Source organism: Acanthochromis polyacanthus, chromosome 5 (genome assembly GCF_021347895.1).
Source record: "Acanthochromis polyacanthus isolate Apoly-LR-REF ecotype Palm Island chromosome 5, KAUST_Apoly_ChrSc, whole genome shotgun sequence".
Taxonomy (NCBI): Eukaryota; Metazoa; Chordata; class Actinopteri; family Pomacentridae; genus Acanthochromis; species Acanthochromis polyacanthus.
Window position 1 is genome coordinate 27,994,687 of NC_067117.1, and position 19,383 is coordinate 28,014,069.

The window sequence follows — 19,383 nt, forward strand, 5'->3', positions numbered from 1 at the left end:
GATTTATGGTGGATCAAAGTGGATTCAGGTTTTATCTCCGGACTTCTGGTGCATAACAACCAATTAAATGACTTTCAGTATTCCAAAGCTCAGCAAAACCTGTAAGTAAGCTATGCAACCATTTCAACAAACTGCGCTACAATGCTGTAGTTCAACTGTTTTTTGAAGAAATTCCCTCAGTGCCTTTTTATATGCTTTTTGTGTCAGTATGGAATAATATATCTCCAGCTACTGCAGAATGGTGAAGGTATACATAATTATACAGCAGGTTTTGGTGTCCTTGCTAAACAAAATCTTATGGTTCCACCAGAGCAGTCCCCTTATCTTCAGTTTGCAGTCCAGAATATAAATGTTAAACTTAAAGTTATTGAAAATGTTACTAGATTTGAATACCTCAGTGGATGAGTTGATCATCAGAATTTGCTTCAGCTTGAATAAGCTGCAAAAACCATGTGATTGAAGTCATTCTCAGTCAGCACTGATAGAGGGCAGCATCAAACCATTTACTACATTTTCTCCACATTTTAGCCAGTAAGACTGAAGGAGAAACACAGAGCTGCCTTCCTTCAAACAAGGAAACACACTCAAGCGTTAAAAACCAACAGCCACTTTCTGTTCAATGCACACCATTGCTGTTTGGTAGCTGAAAAGCTTTTTCTTTCACATTTTGATGCTTTCCCATCCTCACTTAAGCAAGCGTTTTAGATTTATTTATTTATTAATCAATTAAAGGTTAAATAAAAAGCATATTTCACTTCAAATGAGTTTTCTTGTGCTTCTACATGGCAGTGTGGCCTACAAAAGGAAATTGTAAGACTGATTTAAATGAAAATTACTGAAATATAGTGAGTGAACTGCTGAGAGAAAAAAAGAATGTGCTACCCTAATGTGAGTAATGATCTTAGCCTGGTCCTCACTATGCAGACTGTTCTTGTTATATCTGTGTACCTAGGATTGTATTGTAATTAGGCCGTCTAGCCTGTCTGAAGAAGCCTACTTGATTGAGGAAAATCTTTAAATGAAGCTGAACCTGCAGGACCTGTATGTTTATATTACAGTTCATTAGATACATTTTTTTCCTTTTTCTCGGGCAACTTAAACTAAACCCTAATCTGAGGTTCAAAATACAGACTTTGCGTAACTAAACAATAGCTCACTTTTTTAAAAAAGATAGTGTGAGATTTGTCCTGCCTTCACGCTCATCATGTTTAAAGTGGTTTTCTGTCCAACTTGCAATACATTTACGCATGAAACTTCATTTTCCGGTAGGACTGACAAACTGCCTTTTCAAATATTTTAGTTGTGGACCGTGACCCTTGTACTAGGATTATTCCAGTGACAGGATTTTGCTTTTAGAAAGACACAGTCAACACAGACAGCAGATACCACTAGCTGTCTGAAAGGCAAAGTCCTATACTTTGTCCACATTCCTGGTTTTTATTCTGTAATGACACTGACCTCTGACATCCCTGACAAGGCAGCACAGTGGAAAAGTAACTAAAACTAAAAGCATGTTGTTTTTAAACCCTTCCTCCCTCCACATCTTTCTAATCCCACACCCTCAGTTTGTGATGGATTTCTGTTAGCAGGCTTGTGAATACCACAGATCTGTCTACATTCAGGATTCATTGTATGCTACAGAGTGGAGGGTAGTGTAAGACCTCTGGAGAGCTGTGCGCAGATACTGAGGCTAAGCTAACTGCTACTGGTGGCCCGGTAAACCCCTCCAGATTGTTTTGCCATCTGTTTTTGCCTCTACAAAAGATGCGACATGTGAGTGTGGAGGATTTTAAGTTGCTAAAAGGCACCCGGTGGAGTTGGGGTGAGAAACCAAAGTGTAACACTGAGTAATGTAGCATAATACTTTTGGGTGTAACGACTAATCGATTGCCATTTTCAAGCAATTTTAATAGCACTGGCTGAGATAACTGTGATATTGAGATCACACTCTTTGGTCAGATGATGATCAGAATAAATTGGCTCAGATAGGGTCCTGCATGTTTGGTGTGAATGTAGTCAGGACTACCACTGTGAATGCATAGACCTGGCAGTGAAGCACGGAGGTCAAAGTGTTGAGGAGATCACATTTGTAGATGGCACTGTAATTGGGTGTAATGAGAAATAAATTGCCATTTTCAAGTAATTTGTCCAATACAACAGATAACCATGACAGTGGGAGCACATTCTTTTATTCAAATGATGGTCAAAAATAAATTTGTTTGGCTCAGATGGGGTCCAACATGTTTGCTGTGAACATAGTAGAGACTACCACAGTGAATGCATAGTCCTGACAGTGAAGAATAGAGGTGGAAGTGTGACATGTGGGGCTGCATGAGCGCAAAAAATATTGCCGAGGTGAAATTTATAGATGGCACTATTAGTGCCTATGAATGTATCAGAATAGTGGCTGAAAGGATGATTAACTTTTTAAAATATTAATGTAATGTTTTTAATATTGTGAGACTAAACAGATAGTGACATCAATCTGCCACCCTACTGTTTAACTTAGAAGTAACGTAATTACTGTAATGTGACACAATTTAAAATCAGTTGACTTTAAAGTGATATTATGAAGTAATGTACAAACAAATGTATACTGTACATGTCTTTTCGACACAGGTCACCCTTTTTTTCCTCATGCATGCTGTAGGTAGATGAAAACAATAGAAAGTTTTCAGTTTTTAATGTTAATATCAATAAAAATCCAACATGTGCTGTACTCAGCCTTTTTCTCAAGTAAAATTTGGGAATGCATGGCACATTTATAACAATATTTACATAGATATTCACAAAAAGTAGACAGTATCAAACTACCCTGGAGAATACTTACCAAATAAAGTAAAATACAAAAAAATCCATGTGACAAACAATACTCAAAGAATATAAAATTGTTGTAAATTATAACAAATTATATTTTATACTTAAATTGTATTTTAATATTGGCTTGAATACACTATCCTAAATGTGCAATTTACTTCAGAACTCGGCTGCTTTAGTACAAATGCAGCTACTTTTTGAATCACTATGCCTGTCCCAGCGGCTTTTTCTATCATCATTAATATTTTAAACAGCATCTATATACATTTACCATTTAGCAAAAAACAAAATCTTAGCAAAGCTCAGAAAACTAAAATGATAAGATTATTTGAAAAAAACAAAAAAGCTACATGACTGATGAATAAAACAGTTTATTTTGCTGTATAGTCCATATGCTTGATCTGTGCGCTCTCAGACCTCAAGCGATATCCGAAAGTGCTGTGCTCTTTGGGCCAGTTCCTTTGCAAACTCCTGAGCCTCTTGCAGAGCTTGCTTATCCGGAAAGTGCAGCGCTGCCTTCTTGGTGGCCACGGCCAGCTGCTTCAGGAGAGCACACAGGTGGTTGCTCTTACACAGGAGACTTTTGCTGGAGCCTCCACGATGAGCCTCCCTGCACAAAGTGTCTACCAGTCTCTGGCCCACCATGATCACCAGCTTGCTCTGCGAGATGAACTGCTCTGGTGGCTGGCCATCCTGAAGGCTGCCCACAAATCCTCCAATGGCTTTCTGGAGAGCACCAAAATAAAGTCGGCAGTGCTCCGATAGGGACGGTGGTCGATGTTCCTCTGTGCCTTTGCCAGAGTCAGAGGAGTTGCGCTTGTTATCAGCCTGAACAAATGAGAAAAAGAATGTAAGAAGGTGAACATGTCATGTCTTTTGAACTGCTGTGTTTCCTTTCCTAAACCCTGGCTGATGGATATAGATAAATAATCTAAATTTCCAAGACACAATATGGTTGCTTTTTTGTGATATGAGCATGAAGTGTCCAAGTTGTGACTCTGGAGAAAGACTGTTGATATTTAGCTAGTTTTCCTCTGTTCTGTGCACCAGTTTGAAGGTACACAGGTGGAAGATAATGTTGTGTTGATTGTGATTGGTCCAAGATTTTCATAGAGACTTCACATGGATTTCACAGGTTTTCACAGAGTTTGACAAAAAATGTTTTGAAGCAGTTTTGCTGACTCCACTTTTAAGCATGAACAAAGGCTTTGTCTTAATCGGACGTACTCACCTCTGCTGTGTTAGTGGTTGGTGTGATATTTTCTTTTGGTTCTTTCTGCTCGTCCTTTTTCTCCCTTTCTTCATTCTTTGTCTGAAGAAAAGTCAAAAGCAAAAGCATTATATTAATAGGTATGCCTTAGGTTTTCTTTGGCTGAATCTCACCAGTCTGTTACCATATTACCTCTCTTTAGGAGGACAAATAACAGAAGCTTTTACCTGCAGCTCTACATAGTCATTGTCATCCTCCTCCAAGTCTCCTCCTTGTTCAGTTCCATCAGAACTCTTCTTTGTCTCTGGAGGATCTGTGGTGTTCACAGACTCTGGATCTTTCTGAGGAGCTCTGAATAGAAGCTTGCCATTGGCATTGATGATGGACACCAGTCTCTTAACGTCCTCTGGAACAGTGCGTGCCACCATAACAAAGCGCTCTAGTTGGTCAGGTGTCTGGATCTGCCCTGGATCCTGACAGAGCGTGTTAAGTGGCCATCCAGCCATGTTCAGAGCGCTCACTGTTTGTTGTAGGATCACACCAGAGTCCTCTATGATGGACAACTGCTTATAGATTCTGGTCTGCAGGTTGGCGTCGGTCAAACGACGGGCATTGCCCTTAACGTCCAGGGCAAAGTTTAGGAAGCATGTCAGAGAACATGCAATCGTTTCTGCTGCTTCTTTGACCTCCTTGAGGTGTTTCTCCAAATGTTCTCTGCACCTCCAGTTACTGCTGACAAAGTCCATGAGTTGAGGCACAGCCTTGCAAACAGACTCTTGCAGTTCCAGAAGTCTGCGGCAGGCCTCGTCCTGGCTGAGTGTCAGCTCTCGTAGAGGCTCGGGGGAAGACGAGCTTAGGGCCAAAGAGTCACAGGAACTGGTGGAGGAGCTGGAGGCTGTGCTGATTCTTTGACTGTCTGCTGACGTGAGTAGTAAGGTTCTACCTCGCTCATCCTCCGACACTGAAGATTTCCCACTTCCTGGAAGTTCACTGAAAGACGTACAGGCCAGAAAATTCCTCATTCGCTTCAGACGCACATTTTTGAGTTCATAGATATTTTTTGAGTCACCCCTGCATTCTAGGGGTTTATGATCACTGGGGGCATCATTGACAACTCGCATAAGGGGTTCCTCTTTTGGTGGAACAGCATATATCAGTTCCTCTGTAAGACTCTGTGGTGAGTGTTTGCTGGGAAGTGGGACCCTTGGCAACACTCTGGGTGGGCTCGGGATTTCAAGAGCACTGGATTTTGGTATGTCATAAAGTGAGGAAGGTGGACTGTCTCTTTGAAGGGACACAGCATGTGCTGGGAGAGTGTCATAGAGCTGCCTGCAAACTGCTTTGGATGGCATAGTATCATAGGAGCCTTGGGTTGGACTTAATTTCTCAGGACCCACTGGCACATCATAGATCCACTCGGGCTTGCGAGGGTTGGGAAGGGTGCTGTACCCGCCGATCATGTTCTGTTGGGGTTCTGTGGTTGAGGGAACAGGGATGTCATAGTTTGGGTCATGCGACAGAGGTGGTGGAACTGCATACACCTGTGAGCAAGGAGAACATTGTCAGTATCACAGTTTTGCAGAAAGAAAGGTCTTCAGTAATGAGGCAGACATTCTTTCTCGCTTAGAGGAAAGTGAAAGTCTCAGTTTGTTTCAGGTCAAGTGTTTGTTGGATCATCTAAGAGTATTGACTATCACATCTACATTTATTTCTGTCAGCAGCTGAGTGAAACACCACAAGAAGAGGAGTTAGCTCTATTTATATGACTCATAGCGTCAACTATTAAATAAATACAAGTTCTTAGAGGATAAGAAATCTAATGTCATATTTCCTGTACCTGTTTATTTCAAGCATACTGAACCCTTTATAGGACAATATGTAAAAATATTGCAAGAGACTGCATTTCAAAATGAATACATCATAAATACCTAAGATATTCATTAATCCCTCAAAACATCTGAAACTCACATAAGCGTCTCCTGGACTGCTGCACCTTAAACTCTCCGGAGAGTCAAATCTCTTTTGCAGCTCTGAAATTGGAATCAGCGAGTGTTTTCGCGGTGTTTGTCTGGAAGTTGGTGTTTCCTGCAAAAAAAACATGAAACAGTGAATACATCAGATCAATACCTCCTCAGGTGGCCATAAATCTGTAAATGGTCTCAACTTTGACAAATGCTTGCACTCACGGTGAAAAGAGAAACTCGTCTTGCTTGGCTCGGGACATCGTAGACCTCCCCTTTTGGACTGGATGCCATGCTGAAGAATGAAGGCTGCAGACAAGAGAGACGGGCTGTAATATTAGGGTTGACTGGCAGTGTTGCTTAGATCAAAGCTACATCTACCTCACTGACCTGTGTATTAACACATTTATGGAGACAATGTTTGCTCTGAAGCCTGTTGAGAGGGCCGGAGAAGCCCATTATGCGTACACTTTGCCAATTAACGCAGCTCTGTAATAGAAACCATGCTGCTCAATGAATATTAGGTGGCTACTGCAGAAGGGAACAGGACTCCCCTGGAGCAGGAGAGGAAATGGTGAACATATGGGTATATTTCTCCCCACCTTTTGCTGCACAGGCAACCGTACAGACACTTGTATCTTTCTGGGGTCCCTGGCGGCAGGGGCTGCTGTTTGCAGTTAAAAGTGTCTGAAGTCTGAGTCTGTTTGTCTTTTACAGGCCCATAAAGAGCCCGGTGCTGCATGCCTGTCCCCATGGAGAGGCCCCTGGTCCCCATCTGCAAGCTCTTTTGCCAGCAGGAGTTTCACAGCATTGCATTTCTGCAGCAGTCTACCTCTCTAATCATGAGAGTTAACACTTCCCAAGAAGGAAGGCCAACTTTGACCTCAAAGCAACAGGCCAACTAACATCTGCGTTTAACTCTTTTTTGTACAATCAGAAAATTCTATTTGTACCTTGTTCCCTTCAGGTCCTTCTGCGGTGTGCTTCAGTGCTGATGGGTTTGGACTTTTTGAAGCTGATAAAGGAGTGGACGGGACTTTGTAGATCAGGTCCATGCGTTCATAAGCGGGGCTGTTGGTGGGTCGGGGTACACTTGGGATCTGGTAGATATTTTGCATACAGTCACCAGCTTTAGCAGGAGTTAATTTGGGTTTTTCTGCAACATAGCACAAGGAGCCTGCAATGGTTCCAGTCTGCGGTAAGAGCTTCAGTCTGTTTGCAGGGGCCAGGCCATGGCGTCCGTACAGGGAGCACATCCACCAGCCGCTGGTGCCGGCCACATTTTGATCCATCACCGTGACGATGTCGCCCTTTCTGAAGGCCAGCTCATCTGCACACTCTGCCGTGTTGTCATACAGAGCTTTCGCTAGTTTGTTCTGAAATAGAGAAGAGATAAAGTTGAAATAAGGATCATGTCATAATACCCACCCACACACCTGTGGGCAGACAGTATGTGACACTATTACATGAGATAACATAATACCTCATGACAGTCTTGCAAGACATGACTAGATGTTACACGTCTGAGTCTGCACCAGCATTTCACAGCTCTTAATGAAGACAACTGCACTTTAAAATGGCATTTGTGTCTAATTACAGAATCTTTTCTTGCTACCTAAATGTAAACACAGAAGTTATGTGAATCTCGAGTTATTTCAGTTTGAAACATCCTGCTTTTTGTCAGATAAAGATAGACAGATGAGGTCTTTTGACTTAGAATTACAAGTTGAAATAATCTACAGCTGAAATCAATTCATTAAATCAAGTTTAAAAGAAACACGACTATAGACCCAGCAGATTTCCCACCATGCAGACACTTTGTAGCTGTCTCACAATGAAAGATGTGTGAAATCCTGTTTCTTTCTTTGCCTAATAATGTCAGCAGTAAAAACCATGAGGTCAAAGTCACTTGATACTCACTGTGCACCCTTTTTAAAACAAAGAAACAGGAAGCTGCCATATCTTGTCTCAAATCTAAACTGATTTCAACACTTGAAGGTGATAGTATTTCATGTCAGATAAAGAATTGAGTATTTAAATGAGAAAATGTAGAAGGAAAGCGAGTTGCAGCTGATTCAATGATACATCTTAAGCTGGCTGAACTTGCTCAGCTAATTTTACATGTCAGGTTCACTTAACTCACATTTTTAAGGCTGTGGGGGAATTTGAAGTGTTTTAAAACTGCTGTAGTTGTCACAGAACTTTTTTTTTTACATTTTTGTTACAATAAATGTGTGTTTTGAATGATCTGTTTTTTTGCTCTGTATTTTCACTTCTTGTTTGTGCTTCCTACACAGAGATAAATGAAAAACAAGTTTCTTCACAGCTTCCTCTTGCAGGCTTGCAAGCATCCTATCTCGTCACTCATATGCAATGAGTAATGCAAGTTGGACTCTGCAACGGTAGGATGACCATCAGTTTTAATGCATATATCCCATTTAAACCTCCTGTGCTGAAGCATCTTAACCATTATTAGTTTTGCAGTTAGTAAGGCATCCAGCTCCGAATGTGACAAATCTAAGTGTGATTGGGCTGTGTGCAATGTGGGCGAGTTTCCTGTGTTCAGAGTTGTGGTGGCTCTTCACTATGAGTACAACGCTGTAAATGCACAATATAGACCTCGAAAACCAAACCGCTGGGCAGAGCAGAGTGTGGTGTGATGTGCAAAGGCAGCCCCTCATGGGAACGCATGTTCATTTTAACACATTTTGACGTGACTCTGACCACAAGACAGTGACTAATGAATGCGCAAAATTAGTCAGCAGGCCGCTAAATCTTAGAAAAGTTTCACCCTGTAACACACTAAAGATATTTGGGGTAAAAGTAGAATCGAAATAAAATATGACTAGAAAATATTCTATGTGTTTTTCCTTATAAACTGTGGTACTTGTATTTGTTTTTTTGGTTTTTTTTGTTGTTGTACAGATCCCTCACTGGTGAAATTAACACGCTACAACAGCTGGATACAGAAAAGGGCATAAAAGAAACAGAACAAGAATTACAAAAGTAGAACAAAGCTATAAGGTATAATAGAGATACGACATAAATGATAAGGTAGATAAATGTATAAAAAGGTATTTTCTAATCCTTGTTTGAATGAAGGGAGAGTCTAAATCTGAAAATAATTATATTTATATATATATATACAGTATTGTATTGTATTGTATAACATTATATTATATTATATTATATTATATTATTTTAAAGTTTGGACACATCTTTTCATTCAGTGGTTTTTATTTGATTCTTTTATACATTGTAGATTAATACTGAAGACATCAAAACTATAAAAGAATACATATAGAATTATGGTGTAAACAAAAAGTGTTAATCTTCAATATTAATTAACAATGGAGAAATTTGTACAAATAAATAAAAAGCATTGAATGACGAGATGTGTCCAAATGTTTGTCTGGTAATGTATATTTACGTGTATATTACATGATAGAAGTCAGTTGTAGTCAATAGTTGGCTTTTTGATCTGAACTGTTTCAAAATGACCACAGATTTCTCAATGTGGTGCAGAAGAACTTGACCAACCTGCACAGAGCTCTTTTCCCCATCCAACATATATGTGACTGCTGAGTCAAATCTTCTCACCGTACTTCGGTGCTGAGGCTCTCTAATGCTCTTGCGAGCGAAAATCTCATGGAAATCTTCCAGAAAACTGAGGCTGTTGCAAGATCCCTGCCATACTCGCACATGTGTGGAATGCTCAGATGTCCGCAGACTTTTGGCCCAAGTCCTGCCCTTGAAACATTCATACACCACTACAACTGAACCTAAAGCACATGAAGGAGAGTAACTGTTATAAATAATGACAGCACACACAGTCGTGCAGACCCTGGAGTAAACAAACACACCCGCTTCACACACCCACACACTCTGCCCTCTCCTCTCTCTGAATCCTTTGCAACAAAGAGCCCATTGACCATCAGAGACCGGCACGCTCAGCACCTGTCGGGATGCAGGCCTGTGCAGCACACTGACCACAGCAGACCCCCTGCAACACACACACCAAACTCGCTGCCTAATCCTCGGGGTCATGCTACAGACATGCAAGTGAAATACATAGGGTCAGATGACAGTCAGCAACCATCCACTGAGGTTTACTTTGTACTTTCTCCTCGGACTCATCTGCTATCCTGAGATCGCGCTGGCAGCTGATCGCTTTCATGAGCATCACCGCAAACTCTCTGTGTACTTCACCCATGTGTTCTATTTTATTAATAAGGTACCCACTACACGTGTGAGTTTCACAAACATCACTTAAACCACAACCTTTTCTCTGACCCCATTACAGGTGGACAAAATTGTATATTTATACAGTCAAACCGCAACCCAACATGTGAAGCTATCAGAATTCAGGTCTCGAACACAGGCCTCCTCCTTCACTTTGTGCTGTGTTGCTTTTTTGTTCGTTTATTTACTCCTGATTCTGTGTGTTGATCAGTGAGTTTACAGTAACAAAGTCAGATTCAGCTGTGACTCTTTTGGATTCCTGCACACGCCTGCTTGTGCAGATCAGCTCCTCGGACAGCTGGCCTTTAGCACTCCGGCCGCACAGCTGCCTCCGTCTCTCCCTTGACTCTCCCCACCTCTGCGCTCCGTCCTGTTCACAAATTAACATCGGACCACCGGACGCAACGCAAGAAGTGCTTCTAAAAGTCACTGAGGGCAGATTCTGTTCAGGCAATAAGCCGTGTCGCAAGATTTCTCTCAAACTTCCCTAAAAAAATGCAGAGAACGTTGTTTTTATGACACACTGCTAGATTTAAAACAAAAATGTGTGTATTTCTGTTCTTGACCTCATCTCAAGCAGTGTCCTTGATTAAAAAGATAAAACTAAAGTAAAGAAATAACATCTTAAATTGTGAAACTGCAATAAAATGACGTACTACAGTACTAACATTTGATGACATGCTCATAAAAACACTGTCTTGTGTTCTGAATCCAAGAAAGACAGTGTGTCTTTGAATATTTCTATCAGTGTCGTCATCATAGAGATTTGATAAGGGGTTGGAACAAGCTGATCCTGTCAGACAGTGAGGAATGTGATGATTTTAACAACTTTAAAGCTACTTAGCTGCTTCAGTCAGTTACGGCTCCACAGACCCAAGATCGAGGGAAAAGCAAAGAGGAAAACTGCACGTTAATGGAGTTAACTTGAAGTTACAGGATGTCAGACCTTCACACCAAACAATCTAGAAGAGCTGCAAATGCTGATAAATTCCATCACTGGTTAATCTGTTGATTACTGTCTCCATTGATGAATTATTTTGTCTTAAAAAATGAAAAGAAAAAGCCCACCCCAACCTCCCAGACCCCCAAGGTGACTTTGCCAAAGGGCTTCTTGTTTTCCACTACTCAACTTGTGATATAAAGTATAGGAAAGGGAGCTGGGATCTGACAATGCTGATGACATTTTAGCTCCATAAATGACTTGAAGGAGCCACTGTGGGAATTAGGAGATCATGTTTAAACTAAAACTTACTGTTGTGGAGAGAAAAAAGAGTCATCAAGTCAGTAGTTTGACTCAGCGGATGTTTGTAGGTTGTGGGTATAAACCTGCCATTAGCCGTGCATTTGCGTGCATGCTACTATTTGTAAAATCCCTTCGCTACAGGAAGGAACTAGATTTGAGAAGCAAATGACCACACTTAAAATGCCAAGCTTTGTTGAAAGTTTCGATATTAGATGCAATAAAGTAATAAAAAGCCTGCTGCTTTTTACTGGCAATTCTGCATGCAGGAAATGGTTGGTGGAATTGTTTACCACTATTTTAAGTCAACACTATCAGTGAATCCTGTTATCAGCTCCACTCAAGACAGTTGTGATTGGTTTAAAGAAATACAAACACACCAGAACTTTGTTTGTTTGTCCTGTGGCAGAGAGATCACGAGGAGCAGCAGACCATTGTACACATCCCAGTGTCACAGAATGGTCTGACTTTGCGAGACTATCAAGTCAATACAGTGACCCAATATTGTCTAAAGCTGGCTAACATTAGCCGATGTATGCTACCAGTCATACCAGACCAGGTTAGACTGCAGCTGCAAAACACATTTCAGTATAAAACAAAAAAAGAATATGCACTGAGGTGAAGAAAGGGGCCTTTACTTGCTTTTGAATTCAACGTTGCGTTTGTGAAACTAGAAATATAGACTGATTATATGTACTCTGCCGTTCAAAAGTTTGGGGTCACTTAGAAATGTTGTTTTTGAAAGAAAAGCATTTTTTTTCAATGAAGATGGCATTAAATTAATCAGAAATGTACAAAGTGTAGACATTGTTAAGGTGATAAATGACTATTCAAACTGAAAACAGCTGATTTTTAATGGAGTATCTCCATAGAGGTACAGAGGAACATTTCCAGCAACCATCACTCCTGCGTTCTAATGCTACATTGTGTTAGCTAATGGTGTTGAAAAGCTCATTGATGATTAGAAAACCCTTGTGCAATTATGTTAGAACATGAATTAAAGTGTGAGTTTTCATGGAAAACATGAAATTGTCTGAGTGACCCCAAATTTTTAAATGGTAGTATGTATGTATGAAATGTGTTTGTTTGTTTATTACGTTCTGTTTCAGATAGTGTGAGGATCTGTAGAAACTGCATTATTTTGCTATTTCGTAACTACTGTTCACCCTTTCTCTCTGACTGGGTTGTTATCTAATAGTATTCAGTGATTTTGTTGGTATTTCTTCAAACAGCAGGTTGTAAACAGAATACTTGCAAGTCTGGGCCCCACTGTGAATGCAGCTGACGTGAAGTATTTCTTTCCTAGGAGTTCACCAACACGATGTAAAGACGCTGCGGAAATATCACTTTTGTTTTTGTATGACTGTTGAACCTCGTGTTCTACATAGTATGAAAAATAATCTTATTTCTTTTTTTTTTTACCTCTCTAGGGTACATGGAGTTTGTTCATTGGTGGCGGAGTCAAACCAACTCCCTAATTAAGATGTCTTCTGGCTTTGCAACAAACTGTTTGCCTGATGAAGGTCTAGCATTGAAACACTGCACCAATAAATGCATTTTTGCAGGTTAGGCAGTGTAGAGGAGTCTGTTTGAACTTTTTATTTATTAAAAAAATAGGGGGAATGTGTTACTTCTATGAGAAATGATTGATCAATCAAAATTGTTCACAGTTTTTACTGGTCTTAAAGTGACTCATGTCCAGGCTGATGATTTATCCTGAGTGCACTCATGAAGAAACTAATCATTTCTAGTGTTTCTTCACACTCTATGGAATTAAGGTAGCTATTTATCTGTCACTGACGTGCATTTACCAAGTATTTCATAAAGAATGGAAGTCCCTGTTGATGAAGGGAGATGCTATGAGGTAATTGCAATCTTTTGTTCCCATACAATCACCGTGGGATCACCTGTAGAGACACACTACTGCATCATCTTTCCAATCCCAGAGAGCCGGTGGACCAGGAACCAGTCCAGGAAGCGGTTCCCAGTGTGGGAACGACACCCTCTTGGTACACTCTGACCTTTTGCTCCTTGACAGCCAGGTCAGGAGCTCTGGGGGCAGGTCAGCGCCTCATCCATTAGAACCCCAGACACATACCAGGACCGGAACGACACCCGCGGTGGTGGTGAACAAATCTGTCACACACGACCACAACTTCACTAAAATTTAGAAAAACGTTCATTTTCCCAGGCAGAGTGGTGGGAGAAGACCGTCCAGGATGAGTCACTGCACATAGCTGAGATCAACTCCTCTCTTGGATCTGGACAGGAAGTTAGCCTGTAAATATGACATATTAGACTTTCCCACAGATTTGTAGAAGGAGGAGGGGAGTCATGATGAGGAGAAACGGGGACAGACAGATAAACGAGGAGAGAGATTCTGGTATCATCATAAATTATCTTTTGAAATGTTAGGAATTTGTTCCCTCTTGATGAGTTCTTTCACCTTAAATGATTCTCAGATGTGGTGCATGATGGAAAATCACCTGCGTCAACCGCAACTCCAACCCAAACAACTTTTAAGAGGAAGGCTTTGGAGACAGATTCAGACTATGTGGCAGTGACACTGACTTGCTGGAGCTGCCCTGGTATTTCCTGTATGGGAACTGGTGAGAACTATGTCAGAATCTCATACACAAATGCGCACAAACTGATGAAAACTTCCAAGAAGCTTTTAGGGGACAATTAACATTCCACACAGAGAACTAATCATCTTACAACAACATAGGCCTAAACAAGCAGTATAGATTTAATGCGTTTCCCAACTAAACACAAAACAACCCATTTCAGACAACTGAACTGCTGTAATCTCCAATTTTGTTCGTTTTGGATGCAGATTTCAACCAGTTTACGTGCAGTTATGTTAAAATTGTCAGTTCCTGCGAGTCAGTTGACTTAAACAGAACTGAACACAGGGAGATTCAGTGGAGAACCTTTTATAGCACAGAGGATAGAATGAGTTCTAAAGATACATGAGTGCAGCAAATCTGCTTTTTACTCATGTAATTTACTCTTTTAAAAGATGTGGGTCAAACTTGTGATGCGCTTAAAGAACTATGAAAACTCCCTTCAGGAAATTATACACACTCAGGGGGTTTTCTTCAGAAGCTGTATTTGGTGTGGTTTAACATATAGGTAGTAGTGGGCGATGAGAGAGAAGAGAGAGGTAAGTATTTGAGTGATTTATGACGAAAGTAAGACAAGAACTAAAAAGAACTTTCAGCTGTCCTGCCTCTGATCCAGTCTTTGCCAAATGTAACGAGACAATATGGGTAAATATTGCCATATTGCAGTCATTACTGAGTCATTTTACTGACGCGATAGTCTTGCAAAGTCAGAGTATTTTTTAATGCTGACGCTGCAATGTGTAGAATGGTCTGCTGCGCCTCATTATCATTCTGCTGCAGGGGGTCAAGTTCTGCAACGATTGTATTTCTTGAAATGGGGACGCTTTGATTCAGATACTGCGGTGATGTCAGAAGTCTGTGTTAAACAAGGTTAAAGATGCAAAACTTTGGGTAAGCATAGGTAAAAAAAAAAAAAAAAAAGTGAAAAGTTTAGCATATTTCAGCTTCAGGATCAAACAGGAGAAAAGAAGTGAAATCTGTTGCTTGTTTTCATAACCCCTGGAGTCAACAGTGGGTGGGCTCATTGTTGAGGGGGTTTAAAGAGAAGAGACAACAGCTAAAACAGTCTGCATAAAAAAAAGCCTGTATATGATCAGCAGGGTATTTTTGGAAATGTAAATCATGTACAGAGATATCAGTAGAGCCCCAGAATGAAAACATAGACAGAGTGAAGTACATGATTTATCCCCTTTACAGTAAGTACAGAATGTCTTGGGCTAAGAAGAGAATATAATGCATAGTAACCATAACATGAGTATGAGGTGTTCTTTGGTGAGAAATATTCATACAGGTGGAAATAAATGGGGACATAAACAAAACATATCACCATTTATACAATTTAAGCTGCAGATTTCACTAACAATGTCACTTAAGAATCAACTCATTTTAGCCGATTTTGGCTTCGTTTTAGTGTATTACGTGCCATGGCTTCCTATTACCAGGTGCGACGGCGACCACAATGAGTACAAACTGGAAGAAATGCATGACAGTGAGCATCAGTCATCTCCTAGACAGCATGCCAGAAGAGTCACAGCAACAGTGGAAGACAAAGTGAGGAGCAGCGCTGTAGATAACGGGCCGGCTGCAGACTCGCTGCTCCCTGACAGGAACTTATCTCACTGTTTGCACTCTGGTTTTATTTATACTCACACTTCCTCACGCTCATCTTCTGCCTTTAGTCACAGGACATATTCACTCAGTGCCCATCTTGCTGCAGTGGGCACAGTTACATGTTGGGTGCTTGAGTCTGTGTATCAATGTATTATTACTTATCATTGTAACACCCAGTTCGCTGTTTTTTAATGCGCATATTTGATTCTGCTTGTATTTACAGAAATGGTATCAGTATGGACCTAAAGGAGCCCCATGAAATATGTAAAGACCGCAAACAGATAAGGAAATTGCACCATCTACTTGGGGGAAATTTGTAGCCTGTAAAGTTCATGATGACAACTTATCTATCGCCATGGCAACTGACAAAATGATGACCACAAGATGCAGTAGAAAGCACGGATCGCATGCTACAAATGTTGAAAAATTTTCAGGAGAAATTCCCTTGTACGACTGAGAAACCTCTAGCGTGTTGCGACTGCAGTTTCCCCTGAAAAGATCTCATCATCAGCATATTGTAACATCCTCAGGTGTCGCCACCGTTTCTGTTTATGTTGTGAAAACATTCACGAGTAAGAATGCGTCTTCAGGAAGGGCCCAGTTGCTAGCTGTCTGCTTTGAAGAAAATGATTTTACTATACTGACAGTCAGTAGAAACTTTGAGGTAGAAATGTACACAGAATTCTACTTGTAGGGGGGTTGTAATTATTCATTGTGGATTTACTGATGATCTAGTGCCCTGGTAGTTGAGATAATGATGAGTTGTCATTTTGTCATGATTCATTGCACATGGGTTGGTCACTTTGCAAAAGTGAACCAAATACACACCAAGCAATACTCAGTGAGTATCTGCACAATTTGAGAATGGGTTTTGAAGGCCTATATAAAGGCCCAAAAAAGGCCACCACTGTTAGTCCAGTGAACAGCATCATGCCGCGTCTATCACATGAACAACGTCTCCGGGCACTGGGTATGGTGGAGGCCGGTTTGAGCTACAGTGACCAGGCGTATGGGCTGTTCCCAACCCACAATCAGAAGCCTGGTCCAAAGCATGCGCCGACTGATTGCTGCCTGCATCGAAGCAAATGGAGGCCATGCTCTGTATTGACTGTTGTGACTTTGTGTTAGGCAGGTGCCGTTTTCTTTTGTGAAATTCTTTATTTTGAAATCATTCTTGAAACTTTAGATTTTTGTTTCTGTATGCCAATATGCTAAACAAATGATTTATATGAAGAAAATCCAGTTTTGGGCTTCAAAATAAAAATTATGTTGAAAAATATGGTCTCAAAGTTTTTAATGACTGTCAGTGTATAATTTTCATTCATTGAAAGAAACTTACTGCTGGAAACAATGCGAATGAGAGCTGTGGGACTCAACCGAAACAGTGCAGTTGAATGTACAACCAAAACAATGAGCTGGAAGACACTAAAAATCCCCTCTGTGAGGTTGAAACAATGAGCAACACCTTTCATTTTGCACAAATTAAATAATAATTACAGCAATTTCAATCTCAGCCCAACACCTCCAACTGAAACCGATCATTCTCTGTTTAGCCTGTCAGTATCCAGTAGGTATAATGATGACTGTCTGTGTTAGATTAACAATCCTCAGCAGTTAAACACATGGATCTTCCTTCAGAAGAGGATGCTGCCACTTCTCCTGCTGTGTAAACCCTCATGACTGTCTACTGACTCCTGCTCCCAGATGATAAAAACAGACACACCATCAGCGCATTAGACGGGCCAAAAATAGCTTTCTAAAAACTTGGGAAAAAAAACAACTAATTCCAACACAAGATGCATTTATAGACCGGAAAGAAGATTGCTTAAGCTGAGTTAGTCATCGACCAAACCGGTCTGTCATTTTTAAAGAAGGCTTGAATAAGATGAGCTCAGTCGTATAGTTGCTTTGTATAGGGGAAATTTCAGAGTGATGCATATCCTTTCTTGAGCACTGCTTACTCCAGATAGGACATGAGAAGGCTGTATGTTGCTCATACATTAAATACGTCAGTGTTTTTGAGACGGTTTCTACGCTAAACCAAACACTGGCTGGTCTGGCAGGCCCCTATCTGGAATCTAAGAGCCTTAACACAGGAACTAAAGCAGAATTCTGCAGTTGTTTAATGTTTTCTCCATCTGCTGTTGGCTACGTTGCTGCCCCATTTTGTTGCTCCAGGGGATCCTTCAGCAAACACTGATCTGTTCTGTGCAAATAAAGCCCAAAATAATAAATTCTTGACTTAAAAACTAGTCCTGTCAGTGTCGATTTTTGGAACATCTGAGGCTGAAGCCGCAAAAGATGCAGTCGGCACAGCAGCAAATGTGCAAAGAATGTTTAAAAGACCAGAGATGTGTTTGGATAAAGAAGAGCTAGTAAGAACTGGGGGTATTTAATGGTTTTGTCGGTCGTAAATCAGCAGACTAATGACATGCAGGTTCACAAATGTAAGCTAAACTGCCACCCAACATCCCCAATTATCTGTTCTCTGAGCAGATAATCTCACTTTTGTGTTAATGGGGCTCATAAAGTTTCACTCTCAGCCCGGGATCAGCCCTCTCAGGTTGCAGCCTACAGTGAAGCAGGTCAGAGAGTGTGAGTAGAAATAGGTGGTATCTGACACCGCAAGCTCAAGTGAAATCCAAGCAGGTGGTCTACGGGGACATTCCTCTGGGTGGACAACAAACTGTACACATTCAAAAACTTCAAAATGACAGTTTTAATTTTGTGTTTCTCAGTGTAGGAGCGGCATCAGTACTCACCATGGTTGCTAAGTAGTTTTGTCCACACTGGGGGAGTTAAGTCCGTCCACAGATGGTCACTCTTCCATCTCAACCAGGAGTGTGTGTGAAAACTCTCGGGGCGTCACTCCTCCTCCTCCTTGTAGTCTCTCAAGCATATTGTCTGAGCTGTCACAGAGAGCCAGACTGCTTTACACTCTGGGCGGGGAAAACTGAGCTCCATGTCAGTGACAGAGCGTCTCCTCTGAAGCCTCATTGGTCGCTGAGACTCCTGCAGCTGCCCCACTTCACCGCTTTTCTATTTTTTCTCAACCTCTCTTCATAGAATTCTACATTCTCTTCCATCTTTCCGGTAAAGCAGAAGTAGATTAGTTGTTGCTGGTTTATTGTTCTGAATAACTGAGGGGGGTTTTCGTTGCCGTCTTTGATTTTTTGCTTCCTCTTTTCGTATAAAATTGGCACATTCCTTCATAAGCGTGACTGATTGATAAAGTTGACGTGGGAGGGTGGAAGGAGGGGGGACAGGGTTGTTTTAGGCAGAAATTCTTGTGGGTTTCCTCGTTGTTGTCTGGACAACACAGACAGCAGCGTCTGGGAGAGCTGGGTAGGGGGTTGGGGAATGCAGAGGGGTGATGGGGCAGCGTGACCTTCCAGTCGGAGGGTTCAGGACTCAGTCTAGAGGGAAAATCAGGAGCTTTGACAAGTCCTGAGCTCTCTTTTTCTTTCATTTTTTTCTCTTTTGTCTCTAACTGCTTTATGATAGAAAAAAAATGCAGTGTGACTACATTTGTGTGTCTGTGTTGTCGTAACAACTGCCCATTTGTGCTTTTCTGCAGCAGCAAATGTGGTCTTAAAATAATTCCAGGATATGACTAGAACTGTGGTAAAGTTCTCAGGGGGGGATTTTCACTCTCAGATTCACAGAAGAGGCATC

At 41.1% G+C, this 19,383-nt stretch overlaps 1 protein-coding gene and 1 long non-coding RNA gene across 2 annotated transcripts; one reads left to right on the plus strand and one right to left on the minus strand.

The window, feature by feature from the left end:
• Positions 1–2,167: 2,167 nt before the first annotated feature.
• On the minus strand, positions 2,168–18,641 carry cass4 (Cas scaffold protein family member 4). Its single transcript, XM_022200887.2, has 7 exons — positions 18,471–18,641; positions 6,942–7,364; positions 6,214–6,297; positions 5,996–6,112; positions 4,255–5,568; positions 4,049–4,129; positions 2,168–3,645 (listed from the first exon to the last, which is right to left on the minus strand). The coding sequence occupies exons 1-7, from the start codon at positions 18,471–18,473 to the stop codon at positions 3,229–3,231; spliced, it is 2,439 nt and encodes an 812-aa protein (XP_022056579.1). The 5' UTR covers positions 18,474–18,641; the 3' UTR covers positions 2,168–3,228.
• Positions 7,358–13,039, plus strand: LOC127534100 (uncharacterized). The gene is made up of 2 exons (XR_007942056.1): positions 7,358–8,390; positions 12,901–13,039. It is a non-coding gene; the product is annotated as an uncharacterized LOC127534100 (long non-coding RNA).
• Positions 18,642–19,383: the final 742 nt, after the last annotated feature.